This window comes from Apostichopus japonicus, chromosome 5, assembly GCF_037975245.1.
Source record: "Apostichopus japonicus isolate 1M-3 chromosome 5, ASM3797524v1, whole genome shotgun sequence".
In the NCBI taxonomy this organism is placed as follows: domain Eukaryota; kingdom Metazoa; phylum Echinodermata; class Holothuroidea; order Aspidochirotida; family Stichopodidae; genus Apostichopus; species Apostichopus japonicus.
Genome location: NC_092565.1, coordinates 15,866,061 through 15,881,694, shown reverse-complemented (window position 1 = coordinate 15,881,694; position 15,634 = coordinate 15,866,061). Strand labels below are relative to the sequence as shown.

General features: G+C 37.3%; 1 protein-coding gene across 1 annotated transcript in view; it reads right to left on the bottom strand.

Annotated features, from left to right (window-relative positions):
* The window catches only part of LOC139967856 (protein Skeletor, isoforms B/C-like), a 36,644-nt gene that overhangs the window by 4,698 nt on the left and 16,312 nt on the right, over window positions 1-15,634 (bottom strand). The window contains exons 7-15 of the mRNA XM_071972005.1: window positions 10,429-10,603; window positions 9,048-9,290; window positions 8,033-8,162; window positions 6,652-6,762; window positions 5,107-5,286; window positions 4,090-4,283; window positions 2,188-2,215; window positions 950-1,110; window positions 351-470 (exon numbers count right to left, since the gene is read on the bottom strand). Coding sequence (XP_071828106.1) covers window positions 354-470; window positions 950-1,110; window positions 2,188-2,215; window positions 4,090-4,283; window positions 5,107-5,286; window positions 6,652-6,762; window positions 8,033-8,162; window positions 9,048-9,290; window positions 10,429-10,603 — 1,339 coding nt within the window. The 3' untranslated portion in view covers window positions 351-353. The remainder of the gene's footprint in view (window positions 1-350; window positions 471-949; window positions 1,111-2,187; window positions 2,216-4,089; window positions 4,284-5,106; window positions 5,287-6,651; window positions 6,763-8,032; window positions 8,163-9,047; window positions 9,291-10,428; window positions 10,604-15,634) is intronic.

Sequence of the window (15,634 nt, the reverse complement as noted above, 5' to 3'; positions counted from 1 at the left end):
TAATGAATAGTAAAATAATAGGTAAAGATATCATTTATGGCTAGATAGCTGTGTAAGTCAAATAATAGGTAAGGTATTAGGTCAGGCTAGGTAATGTAAGTCAAACAAGGGGTAAGGTAATGATGCCAGGGTTGGATATGTAAGTGACATAATATGTAAAATATTTGTAAGGCTACCTACAGAAGCCCTTCTACCTGCCTCTTCACGGAGAATGTGATTTAAGGAATTCCCATCTTGACACCCTCCAACTTTCACTCTTCAAAAATCAAATGTTGCCTAATTTGCAATGAGCTGATCTTAGATATATGTATCTGAAGGATGTAAATTTAATCATTTTTTTTAAAACCTACTGTCTAGAAGAGGTTGAAGATGGCTAAGGAGGCAAGGAAGACAATGAGAGACAGCTGACAGACAGCACTCGTGGCGCCAGAGACGTTTATCTTCCAACCAAAGTAACGATGCTGGTAACACTGAGAGGATGAGAAGAAAGGGAAATAAAAGGAATGAATACGGTTAGGATACTTTTGACCTCTATTGACCTCTATCTCCACTAAAGTTAATGCATAGCTAGTTCTCATTAAGAGGAACCTACCACTCAAGGGTAAGGCTCTTAAACGTATTGTGAAAGTCGGATGCTAATCTTCTGAACTTTATAATGAATTAAATCAAAGGATATATGCACTGAAACTGGTGTAAACTGAGCACAGTGATGGCTTGACGTTCCTTCCAGCTAATATGGCAATCATCTTACAAGTCCTGAATTCAAAGTTCAAATGGGCTGTGGATATACTGCAATATTAAATACCAGATCTTAGACTGGAAAATAAAAAACCCAGCAAATATTCTAGGCTGTTGCCTTAACTCTCTGGAAGCAAGCAAAATGACAAAAAAGCATGTCAAGAGAGAAGAAGAAGAAGATGAAAAATAAGAAGAAAAGTTTGCAATGTACCTGATAGTAAACAACATCAGGAGTATCCAGTTCTACAAACCAAGTCAATGTACCAGGGCTTGAGGAATCTGGACATACCAAAGTTAAACTAGCCTTGAAATCCTCAAAGTTATCAAATGCATCAGGATTTGAAGATCCTTCATATTCACAGAGATCACCAACTATAAAAAAAAGAAGAAAAATAATATTAGTCACCGAAGAGGGAATACAATTTTTGAGGGGTTTTTCATGCAGTTCATGGTGTGTTAGTCAAGTATGCTAAAAGCCAAACACTTAACAGACATTTGTTGGTGTAGGTATAGTGGCCTGACCAACCAATGGATGCAGGACTGGAAGTGGTGGCTTGACGAAACCATGGATGCAAGACTATAGATGGTGCAGTGACAAAACCATGGGTGTGGGACCATAGGTATTGGCTATGTTAGACAATTGGTGCTAAACTACCTTAGATAAGCCATGGATACAAGACTATAGGTGGAGAAGTGATCTAAAACATGAATGTAGGAGTTAAGGTAGTGGCCAGGTTGCACCATGGGTGCTAGACTATAGGTGAAGAAGTGACTAAACCATGGTAGTGGCCAGGTTGAACCATGGGTGCAAGACTATAGGTGGTGAAGTGACTAAACCATGGGTGTAGGAATTTAGGCAGTGGCCAGGTTGAACCATGGGTGCTAGACTATAGGTGGAGAAGTGACTAAAACAGGACTTTAGTTAGCGGCCAGGTTGAACCATGGGTGCTGGACTTTATAGGTTAAACCATTGGTGCAAGACTATAGGTGATGAAGTGACTAAACCATGGGTGTAGGAATTTAGGCAGTGGTCAGTTTGAACATTGGGTGCTAGACTGTAGGTGGAGAAGTGACTAAAACAGGACTTTAGTTAGTGGCCAGGTTGAACCATGGGTGCTGGACTATATAGGTTAAACCATTGGTGCAAGACTATAGGTGGTGAAGTGACTATACCATCGATGCAGGGCTGAAATGGCCTAACAAAACCATGAGTGCAAGACTATAGGTTTTGAAGTGACTAAACCATTGTTGTGGGACTTGAGGTAGTGGCTGTGTTAGACCATGGGTGCTAGACTATATAGGTGAATGATAGCCGCCTGTATAAATCATAGGTGAAGTTCACACACAGTCAGGCCATATCTGCCTGTGTGCAATCAGAGAAGGATTTCCAAGTGTCCAAGGCTCTATAATAGAATACAATATAGGAGACTAAACACTGAGGTCTCTTACCTACTGGCTCAGCATAAATGGTTTCCCCCTGCATAGAAAGAGAAAATGGCAAGAATGGAATTATTTCAAAGAAACCAAAGAAACAAAGAAATCAAGTTACATGTGCACCACAACATCTCTGGGTTAACATAAGCATGGGGCATACCAAGTTGATTGTTAGTTTATGACATTAATGTCACAGTTAGTCATTAATGGCACAGTAGATGCTTTAATATTTTGAGGCATTTTGAGGTAAAAATTTGTCAACACTTCAAAGGATGATTTTGACACGGAATAAGTTGTTGCATGTTCTTGACCGCTACAAGCCACGGTTATCAGTCCAAATTGTATTTCTGTTCCGCTTTCAGTTTGTTGAGAAATGACCCTTTAGCAGCTGAGGTGCATCAGTTATTACAGTTACTGGACTATATAGTTTAACACACAGGGTGGCATACTCCTAATAGAGTCTATAAAAAAGTGCCAAAAAGCAGCAGGAGAACATCTTGTTTGACCTGTTATCAATCATGATCTGGATTTTTGTGGCTTGCATGTTCAAGAGCATGAATGGGAGTTCATGAGGTGCAAAATTGGGTCAATTGAGACAATTTTAGACCCCTTTAGACCTCCCAGGAGCAGCATACTAAAATTGTTTACTACTGAGTAAAGGGAGGTTTGTTTACAAGTGACGAAAACTTCAGTCTATGAAAGCAAAACATCTACCCTGTCATGATATGGAAAATGGATGGTGCCATGAAAGGCCAACTTGTCAGCTTTCCGGTACAGGTAATGGGTAGCATTTAGTTAGTAAAATCTTCTATCTATACTTAGAGATCAAATTTCTTATGTCATTTAGTGTGTAAGTCAAAGGGGCTTTTAATGTGCGTATGCTACCACAGACCAATAGGACAGTTCCTCAGGTACAACACTCAATGGCTAAGTATAATAATTCTGTGGCTGCAAATGACATGCTTATAGTATTTAAGACATTTGTCACAGAGAAATGGTATTGAATGACATCCCAACTTGTTTCGGCTGACTTATTAGAAATTGTAAAACAATGGATGAACATTAACATTATGGCTTGCAATAAGGAGTGGGACTTCATCATCAATTTATCCTTTAAGGATCATTCCAGAGACCGTATAAAGGTGAATATTTTAAAAATTGGAATAGCTAGAGAAAATATTACTAGCACTCATACTTTTTTCATTTTTCTTGGACTATAATTAATCAAAACTAAACTTCAGCCTGTATAGTCATCCTTTAAGCCTTGGTGAAGAGTTCTTTCAAAAAAGATGTTCCAAGGCATATAACATACCACTGTTTACTCACAGTGGTATAACAAATCAATTGAGCAATTTTCAATTCATTTTAAGAGACAAGATGTAGTGTATTAGAACCATCAAAAGTGACCAGAATCTGGCAGTTAAAAACCCTCTCTTGAACCCTTAAACACTCCCAAACACTCCCAAACCGAGATAAATCTTGGAAAATTTTCAAGGACTGATATAGGTCTCAGGGTGCTCGTGCAGAGTAATTTTATGTTTCAATTTGGCCAACAAAGCAGAGCACAAGAACTCTGAAAACCGTTCCCATGAATCCTCATCCCTGGTTGTGATCCTCCTCAATTCTGTAATTCTACTGAAAACATGTATCCACTTATTAGATGGAGTGTGTAACAGCACCATAACGGCACTATAACAGCACCGCACCACAACAACACCCATATATTAAACTAGTCAACATGAATACAATCACTACATCACTTACACTGTTTTGTGCCTATCATGCCCATAGTTATTTACAGCATTGCAACTAATTTTGATAGATAACTTGGTAAAACTTAATACAGCAGAATATCAAAACTGATTTCAAGCCATTTTATCTGATTTTAATCTCAGTGACTTTATTGAAATTTTTTACCATCTTTTCTTGATCAGTCTTTTGTGCGAATCCACCATCCTTGTCGCTGGTGATATAGAACGGATGGTAAGTGGCAAGCTGGCTGTCGTCGTTACCGCCATAGATGTTGAATGTATAAGTATAGTTACGCTTCACGGTGATCTCTGGGACAAGTTGACCGTTTATGTACCAGGCGATGCCCCATCCAACTTGATCTACAAGTAGCAATGTAAACACAGATATATACTTCAGCCAAATTTATTCAGTTATATTCTTTTCCTATTTTCAAGACTGCATTCATAACATTCATAACTAGGCCACATTTACCAAAGCAACAAATGGCTGATAAGACGATGGCATAACAAATGAACAGTGGAACCATCCAAAAATACATATATGCATTCATACTTGCTACACATAGACAATGATATCCTATAACATCAGACCATGTCCTCCAGTCATACTTGCTACACATAGACAATGATATACTATTACATTAGACCATGTCCTAAATTCATACTTGCTACACATAGACAATGATACATTAGACCATGTCCTCCAGTCATACTTTCTACACATAGACAATTAGATACTAGTACATAAGAACATGTCTTGCATTCATACTTGCTACACATAGACAATGATATACTGGTACATCAGACCATGTCCTAAATTCATACTTGCTACACATAGACATTGAGATACTAGTACATCAGACCATGTCCTAAATTCATACTTGCTACACTTAGACAATGATATACTAGTACATCAGACAATGTCCTAAATTCATACTTGCTACACATAGACAATGAGATACTAGTACATCAGACCATGTCTTGCATTCATACTAGCTACACAAAGACAATGAGATACTAGTACATCAGACCATGTCTTGCATTTATACTTGCTACACATAGACAATGATATACTATAACATTAGATCATGTCCTAAATTCATACTTGCCTGATGTAAATGATACATCCTTTAGATAACACCTTAAAATTCATCAATACATACATTTTGGTTTATCATTTTACCTGCAATAGCCTTATAGCCCTGGGCTCCTCCAGATGGGCCAATGTGAGCAGTGACAGCTTCATCAGGAGACAGCACCAGTGGTTCAATTTCCCAAGCTTCTATATTCCCATCGCCAGGTCTCGGTGCCACAAGGTTAGGACATTTAGAGCTGGGAGTCCCAAAATTAACCTCAACGTTACCTAAATTTGAGAAAAAATGTAAATAGAGTTGGGATGAAAAGCAGTTTACTTGGGAATGTGTAATATTCAGCTAGCAAGAGCTGATATTTCTTCAATAGTCATTTCTGAACATACTGAATGTAAATCATACAATAGCTCATATAGTTTTATTAGATTAAAAGGAGGGGGAGGGGGAGGGGAGAGGAAGGGGGAGGAGAACCAAGCAATACCCAAATGAAAATTAGTCACAAATTAAACCACTAGCAATTAAAACTAAGGTTCCTTAGTTCCAAAGTGAAAAGAGATAATATGTCTTTAATTTATTGAGTTATAAATTATACAATCTGAAGCATTGCAAAATATGGACATTCCTTATCCTTCACTATTAGGAAATGGAGTTAAGCTTTTACATATGGTACATACACATCATGCATTAAAGCACTTGTTGTGTTATTATGAGCAGCATTAATACCCTGTTTGTAGAAAGTTCAGAACTGTTCATACTTGTGAAAACAAATGCAATTGAGCATAACATAAGGAAAACCACCTGTCATATTTTCAACTTTGTATAATTGATGTTTATGGTTATTGAATTACAGTTATATTTTTGACTTTCAAAATGCTGCCCCCTGTTTGTAGTAGCTACAGATAACAGTTCTGAACTATTCATACATGTAAAAACAAATGCATTTGAGCATAACATAAGGAAAACTACCTGTCGTATTTTCAACTTTGTATAATTGATGTTTATGGTTATTGAATTACAGTTATATTTTTGACTTTGAAAATGCTGCCCCCTGTTTGTAGTAGCTACAGATAACAGTTCTGAACTATTCATACATGTAAAAACAAATGCATTTGAGCATAACATAAGGAAAACTACCTGTCGTATTTTCAACTTTGTATAATTGATGTTTATGGTTATTGAATTACAGTTATATTTTTGACTTTGAAAATGCTGCCCCCTGTTTGTAGTAGCTACAGATAACAGTTCTGAACTATTCATACATGTGAAAACAAATGCATTTGAGGATAAAATAAAAGCAACAAAACTGAATGGGGCTAGCAAGAAATACAAATGTTCTAACTAGCTGAATTGGGCATTTTGGGAATGGTAACTCCTGAGATGCTAGAGCTACAGTAGTAGATCCATGATGTTAACATCATTCACTGGATATATCAGTTGTGAAACATTATTTGACAAGTCTATTTCTCAGACAACTTCTCCCTTGACTACCAAAATCCTGGATGTGTCCATAGCAAGGCTGTAGGGAAATCGAGAGGACCAGATCATTCCCAGAGGAGGACCAGATTGTCCCCGTCACAAGGAATCAAAGATTCTTATGTAACAAGCCATGCAGCTAGCCTTGAAGATATGAAATTTACCATCCGCTCGGATGTCATGCTTGGAGACGTGGCCAGTGGGGTTGATATCTCCAATACCCCAGGAGATGAAAGTAGAAGCATCCAAGGGGATGTCTTTGTCATTTGTGTCACCTATGAGGAATTGAAAGAAACAGAACATGTTAACAAGCTCATTAGACCATCATTGATATTAACAGCTCGATTTGACAAATATGTGTCAACATGTGGTGTTACATATTGTTTGGCGATAACTACAGAAGCCTCAAGCAGCCAGTTGAATTATGAAATATTACATCCCAGGTGTATCATTAGTATAAATCAAGATAGTTTTTACAATCTACCATAGATGAGAGCAATTAAGTTAATACAGTAGAGCAAACTGCCTTAGGATGTACAGGGGAAATATATTGGGTACTTGCCAGCAAGGCACTTATTGAATGGAGATATGTCAGGTACCCTGTATGCGTATAGCTGCTTATATCTGATTATCGCATCACCCTATGGCATATCCACCACGGGCCTCCCACAGATGTGATACACCAGTGTAGTGCCGGCCCCTTCACCAATAACTTTGAATAGTGTTCACTTGGGTGTATGAGTGTGACAGGTTATTAGTTACTATGGGGTTAACTATTGTAGTCAGTTTCAGGAGGCCTTGGCCTTGATACAAGACTGTAAAACCTGTAATTTTATCTTCAATTTCAACTTTGCATGAACTTTGTCCAACCTGAAGGTTTTTGTATGTTTAATCACTGATTTTACCAACAAGGTTACATACGGTCAGTCAATATAGGACATTCTGTAAAAATGTTACCAAGTTTAGCTTTGCTCTCTACAAAACCAAAAAACTAAATTTGGTATACTTATTACAAGAAGGTCATATGTTAAAATTTGCAACTGTTGACATTAAAGCAATCTTGAAATGTCTAGTGTACAAGGTGTTTTTGCAAGATCTGTGCTCACCTCTTTATGAGCTTTCTTTCCTAATTCAGCACATTTCGTAGAAGTTTATACACCCTAAGGCAAACTACCTGTCACATTTTCAACTTTGTAAAATTGATGTTTATGGTTATTGAATAACAGTTATGTTTTAGGCTTTCAAAGTGCTGCCCTCTGAGATTTTGACCTCCACCAAAAAGCACTGGGATTTCCAGCAGTGATCACAGGAAAGTACAGTAAGTGTACATCAATTGAGTCATGCTGAATCTTGGCATAGTTTGCTCAAAAGTACTAAAGTTTTGTCAAGTTGGTTCTTGGCTATGCATGGAATTCATATGTCAAATATGAGATCTGTTACAATTAACAATCCTAATACGTCATGCCTTTGTTTTAATTTTATTTGTAGTAGAACTTTGTTTTTTTTTGCAAACGGTACAAATAAAGCAAGATAGATGGCACTTACTAGTATTGAGGGGTCTTTCCACTGTAATACGGGTGACACCATTTCGAATAAATCCGCCTTGGAGTACAACATCATCTGTACCGCCTTGTAGGATATCTGGACATGCTCCCACACCATTGTTTACCGTGCACTGAAATGACATAAAAAGCCAGCTGGTCACACGACTGCCACTACATAATAGCAAATCCTAAGTCAAGCGGAATTCCATTGGAATTCATGGCTTAGAAATTAGCTGCAAAGTGAACGATGACTTATCGAGAGAAAACCAAGCAAAGTCAACATCAGCAATGACATATGCTTCCATAGTTCCCTTCATGGTTACCTGGTTACCATGGCTACCTACCATGCACCTTCCTCCTCAGAGACGCAAGCAACTCTCTCTCACTCATAGAGCCTCAACCCATTTAGTCCCATTTAAGCCTGGCAAATTTTAATTTGGTGTCCTCAGACATTTGTTCTCTTTTACCTATAACCCTTGTAGGGGTTGAACTCAGCCTAGCTTTTATAGTGAAACTATGCTATTTCTTGGAGAGAATACTGTTTTAATCCTGAATCAGATGTTCTGATAAAGTGACTTTCTTGTTACAATCATTCAAATTTGCTTGTACTGTTTGCATCATTGAGAGTACAATACAAATGGCATGGAAAGTGCATGTTATTGAACTTCTCCAGTTCTTTTGATACATACCTAAAAATATGCATTGACTAAATAATCAGTGGATTTGGTTGGTTGTCACTGTCGATGAACATCATCATTTGACCTGAACTGACCTAACTTGACCGATGAGACGGTAACTAAATCAATAGCTAAGTGCATGTTATTGACCTTCTCCACTTAAATCGGTACATTCCTGAGCATACGCAATGAGAAAATAATCAGCGGACTTTGCTTCGTTTTTGCTGTCAATGAACATCATCATTTGACCTGACCTGACCTAACTTGACCAATGAGATGGTAACTTAAACAATAGCTAAGTGCATGTTATTGAACTTCTCCACTTCTCTTGATACATACCTGAGAATATGCATTGAGAAAATAATCAGCTGATTTTGGTCGGTTGTCGCTGTCGATGAAGACCACAGTAACATCGGAGTTGAACATGCTCGTTCCTGAGTCCGAGCCGCTGATGCCAAACGCCATGTACTCCCGTATGTCTACAACCCCAATGAACTCCAATGTTATTTTATCATTGGCTTCATCTACAGTCCACCCTATATGGAACTTATCTTCGACTAAAACTTTACAATTGTCCGAGCCCTAAAAAAGAAAATCATAGTTAAAACTCATAGAAGACAAGGAAAAAGTGATAATTGGGATAAAAAAGGAAATATAAACAATATACCACCTCAAAAAAGACACACAAAAAAAACAAACAACAAGAAAGATTCGTAAGTTGCGTTAACAGAATTTACAGCAAGAGTGCTTAGAGTATTTTAAGAAGCATTTAACCATGTAACATATGATATTTCAATAAATGAGCATTCCAATGACATAAGGGGTTTAAATCTTCACACAAACAACCATAAAACTTGGGATGATTTATGAAAATATTTCTCCTTACAATATCCTTTCCACTTACTTTCTCCCTCACTCTCCAACCCCATCCCCACCACTCCCTTAATCAACTACCTTTATACTCTAGCTAAAATATTTACTCTACATCCATTGATAGGCATATAAGAATTTGTTTGTATAAAAACAATAATAATTTTAATATATTAATATATTATATTAATATATATATATATATATATATATATATATATATATATATATATATATATAAATATTAATATATTACAATTATTATTGTTTTTATACAAACAAATGCTTATATGCCTATCAATGGATGTAGAGTTAATAGGGAGGGGTGGGGGTGGGGTTTTGGTGTGAGAGTGAGGGAGAAAGTAATTATATACAGCTTTCACCTCTCTTAAGAAATATAAAGTATGTCTTAAAGGATATGAACAAATGAAATAAGAATATGAAATGAAATGAATACAAATGAAAAAATATGATACTTCATGAATTCATAAAAATAATTTCTTTAATATCTTCTGCAATCATAAAAACTACTACAGAATTTTAGGGACAAACACTCTCATGGCTAAAATTGGCAAAACCGATGATCCATTTTGAACTTTTTGTGGTGTGGCAGATGAGAGAGTTTAATTCATTTTTTGGGGGAATGCGGCTACACCCAGAAAGTATGGAGGGATTTTCAAAACTGGGTTCAAAATCAAATTGAATATCAATATTGCTGTTAGTAAAGAGCTTGTTCTGCTTTAAGATATGGTCTTTTCCCCTTCTTCCCTCCCCCGTTCCAAAAAATAATCATAAATAAAAATGATAAAAGAACGCTATCCACCAAACATTAATATAGGACGTTTCTTACCACAGTATTGCTCATATATGGAGGTACAACCAGGTCACTGGGTATGACCACATGACCAAAGTTTTGTCTAGCTGCTTCACACCACAGGCCGATATTTCCGTAATCTGTGACAGTTTCACCTTCTGGTAGAGTCACTATAACTGTTGCACCATCGTACATGGGTAGTCTATCTCCCCTAGTAGACGAAACCATGGAAGAGAAAAATTGAAGCAATATTTGAAGCGAAAGCAGTTGGATATTATAGATATATATTATTATATTAGATATAGGGACCACCAGCTTTCAACTTGTATAAACAGCTCTTACGAACACCACCCTCAACCCCCTCCCCCCCTTACTCACAAAACACCGAAAATGTTACGGTTCTGACACAGAAACATCTGCACATTTTTGGTATTAGTGTATCAATTTGCTCATTTTTTGCAGAGCACTTTGCTATATACGATACCAGGTAAACTATTGTCTGAAGTGGATAAGCAGTGTGTTGAGTTCTTAGCACTTGTCTGACATCACATGGTACTGTACATACAAAATTTTATATCAATCTTTGAAGGTCTAGCATTATTACTAGCAAATATGCTAGAACATCAATGGTCAGTCATGATCAATCTTCCACAGGGTCAGACTGGGTCTTAAAACCGGCCTGGGCATTTTTCACCTAGACTGGCCCATTATTCATTGAAATGTTACTTTACTAGTGATCTCCGTCCTGGGGGAGGGGTGAAGTTAAGGAATGCCTAGATGCAAAATTGTGCTATATATCTCAATTTGTAGGTAACAATAATCCTTTAAATCCAAAATAATTTCCAAAAGCAACACTTGATTAAATTGAGGAAAGTTAAAAACGTAAACAATACTAGGCAAAATTATATGTTTTAGACTGGATTTGAATTAGTCTTTCAAGCATTTTGTGACAACATGCTTGAAAAAATTGAAAATAAACCTAAATAAAATCAATAACACGAGCACATGTCATGTCTACGAGAGTAGGAGCCTACGCAGTTTGCTGCTTCTGGCAGCCACACCATCAATGATAGTTTTAGTGTCAAGTTTGGCCAAGATCCTTTTTACCACAGAAATCAACATGAACGCCTCAAGATGTTCTTGTGTCATTGTACTTCTTCAAATGGTTTTTGAGTCTCTTCAAGGCAAAAAAGAATGTTCACATGCCACTTGTGACACAATTAACGTTACCAGCATCTTGTAAGTAAGGCCAATGCTCTTGTAAGCATCGGTGAAAAGGTTCAACTTGAGGAGCACCTTGTACAGTAGCAGCAGAGATGGAGGACAGTCTTTACATGACTGATTCCCACAGTTTAAATATATATATATTTCTACACAGCCCGTCTGTTTTCTATTAACAACTGTGAATATGGGCTGTATATTTTACCAGGCTCCCCAGCCCACCTGCCCATCGGGCCACCAGGCATTGCCCAAATGCCCGTGTGGCCAGTCCGCCACTGATATTCCACAAGCTTTTCAATGCCTCTTTCTTTCTGCAACCCTCTATTTACCTTCTTTTACTCGTTCACTGAAACAAAGATGATTGTCCAATTTAACAATAACAAATTACTAAGATGGTTAACAATAATATAGAAGAGATCGTTTGAATTTGTAGAGAAGCCTGTAATTTGCATCCTCCTTGAACGATGGCAGACAAGCACCACGTCGCCATGCCAACACATAAAGGACAAAACATAACACTACAGGCTGGGAGAAACTATCAATCAAAAACTGCAAATCAATGGCTGCAAGGATTCTTGATCTACACCATAACTAATGTTGTTGTTCTCTCCAACATTTGGATCAATAAACCAATAACCATATTGTTACTAAAGACCTTGAAAAGATATGGAATATGACAGGTGCACGGAAATATATATTTGACATTCTGTTTTGCTAAAAATTGAAAGTTATAAGAATCATGAAAGTATCTTGTTCCTGGCAGATTCGAAACACTTGAAATTGAGTACAAGGATTAGACTGACTTTCAAAAGAAAAAAAAAAAAACAAATCTGTGGAATGGCTTGTAGGGTGTTATAGTACATAGCGTCACAACCATACATGTATTAAGCACAGAAGACTTCATGGCTAGGCCTTTCTTGTCCATTTTAGATGTAACTAACCATTTATGTTGCTCAGAAAGGGTTTTTTGGGCCCAAGAAATTCATCAACAGTATCTGCAGATGGGAAATTGCAGAGGCTACTGAAATATCTCTGAATTGGATGAAATTACAAAAGAAAATCACGTAGTATGGACAGAAGACTACGTAGCTAGGCATTTTGTTTCCATTTTAGATGTAAATTATAACCATTTATGTTGCTCAGAGAGAGGGGTTTTTTGTGCCCAAGATATTCATCAACAGTATAACTGCAGATGGGAAATTGCAGAGGCTACTGAAATATCTTTGAATTGGATGAAATTACAAAAGAAACTCATCCATGATTGAGACCAACCACACCTTTGCGAGTAACCTGTTTGCTGAAGTCTGCCATGTTTAAAGAAAGTATGAAGTATTATTAAATCATCCTCAACTGATACATATGTTCACATCTGTAAATCATTCAATCCATTAATAAATCATTCAAACCATCAAAAGTGAGAGCATGGCTGACAATTGGCTACGGTTTCGGACTCGTGATCCAAGGATTGCTGGTTCGATTCCTGCCTAGTTCATTACGTTTTTGTCCTTGGGCAAGATGCTTTATCTCAATTGCCTCTCTCCACCCAAGGGGTCAGACAGGTACCTCTGAGGTAACTTGTCATTTGGGGCAGTATATAACTGCAGCAGCCTGGAGGGTTTGTCTCTGGGACAGGTTATCATTGACCAGGGGTAATATAACGTCTGTAAAGCACTTTGAGACCTATAGAATACTATTATTATTATGGTCAATAAACCATGCATGCAAACCATCAATAAATCATTCACACTATCAATTAATCCTTCAAATTGTACAAGTTTTTATTCTTTTGGTTACATTTCTTCTTCTGTTTTCATCTACTCCGATTAGCGCTACATCAGCTTTTCAAAGTATGACATCATGGACATGTTTCTCATTAAGTCCAGGATGGAGCCTCCACCCTCAACTGTGCCCCCCCCCCTCCCCCTCTCCACAAAAGAAAGCATGCTTATCTAAGGAAATGCTTGTGTAGGTATTTGTGCGGAAGTTACAAGGCTTCAACTTTTTATCCTAGCAGGATTGCCTTCAGAGGCAAGTTTATTGCATCTGGTCGATCTCTAGCTTCCTATATATATGTTTACGTTATCATAGGTTTCAATTGCCAATCTCTGTAATGACAGGTTGATATAAGTAATCCCAGTGTAGTGAGTACAAAAGACCCTCATATATATATTATGTTACATGAAATTCAATTGCTCTAATATTTCATATCCAACCTTCAAATCGAACTGATTAAACAATGATACTTTGTTATATTTCATAAACCTACGTTGAAGGAATCAAGTCCTTGTTGTGCAACAAAAAAACCAAATATATGTTTGTGCTTTCTATCCACTTAAAACTGACCATAGACAGGGCTTGTACTGTAAATGTTATGGTGTCCATTTAATGGAGGAAACCCCTTTTGTTTTTGTCCAGAAAATAGCCTGTTAGTTGTTATAACTTAATTTCAAGATTTTATGAAGTTATTTGCATCGAAGTAAGATTCTTTTGGAGAGGAAGGGGGAAGGTGAAGGGGGACTGGTTGTGCCACAGGCTAAAGAATCAAAGGGGTTTTTTAGTTTTTATGTCTCTTGTGAGAGGGGGTAACTGGTTAGTGACACTGCAGGGCGTGTGCATGAGGAGGGGGGTGTGTGGGTGAATGGTTGCCTGGAATTTTTTTTAATATCCTAGTGTCAATCATCCTTACAATAAATTAGATCAAAATGCTATGTTAAATAGGCAGAAAAACTTTTATTTGTTGCTATAATTTACTGTTCACAACCAATTGTTCAATGATGTCAGATGATGGGGTGGGTTAAAAAAGTTGGATTGCAATCCTTGCATTTTTTATTCCATCTCTGAAACAGTGTGGCAGTGATTTTGGTAATAATTTTGGCGAGGCAGTCACACAAGAGAGAGAGAGGCTGCCACCTCAGAAAACAAATACCAGGAGGTAACCCTGCTCTTTGATACTAATAATGAAGGTATAGGAAAACTTTTGTTTTTTACAGAATGCAAATGATAAATGATCGTCACAGTACTAGTTAAAAATGTCACTTTTTTCCGAAATCTCTCAAATGTCCTCCTTATAGTTCAATTTGAAAGAAAGCAATATTAGTTACTTCCCATATATATATATCAAAAGTTTGACTGGTGCTAAAATGGCAACAAGATTTCATACTTGTCTTCTAATTTCGAAATTTGAATGAATTAAAATGGGTCAGTAATTGTTCTAGTCAAAGTCCTTCCTGTGGTGGTCAACTTTGGGTAAGTTTTCAAACGAACGGTGGAAACATTTCGTTGCTAATATGTGCAAGTTATGAGTGGTAAAAGTCAAATGTTAGCTCCGCTATGTGACACTATGTGTGAATTAGGTAGTATGCATGTAGTATGCCCAGGAGCGTCCATCAGAGAACCTCCCCCCCCCCCAAAAAAAGAAGAATTCTCAGTGGTTTAAGAGACTGTAGCTTGTCAAGTTTCACAGAACTAGAAAGGATCAAATAACATCTCCCTCTGTTGTTTTAGGGTGTGGCTGAAATACCCATTGACAAAGAGTATGCAATAGATCAGGCAAAGAATGGTTTAGTTTAGTTTAGGACAAAAAAAGGATCAGGAGGGACACTCATGTCCCCATCAAGGACCCTATAGGAGAAAAAAAATGAAGACACAAACACTCAGACCCGATAACAATGCTTAAAGTTCTTGTCCAAAGCATTCTTAAACCCATTCACACTACTTGCAAGTACGAATTTCTCAGGCAACCCGTTCCACTCATTCACAACCCTATTAGAAAAAAGTTATGTAAAACTTTGTGACTTATGGAGTTTAAGACAATGGTACAACTACTATTAGCAAACATGAAAAGTCGGTGAAGGATAAATTGTCAACACCATACACAATCTTGAAAATCTGGATCAAGTCCCCACGTAACCTCCTAAGCTCCAGTGTGGTGAGATTCAACAGTTATAACCGCCTATAATAAGGAACAACCTTTAAGGAACTAATCATCCTAGTAGCCCTCCTCTGGACCTTTCGAGTACTT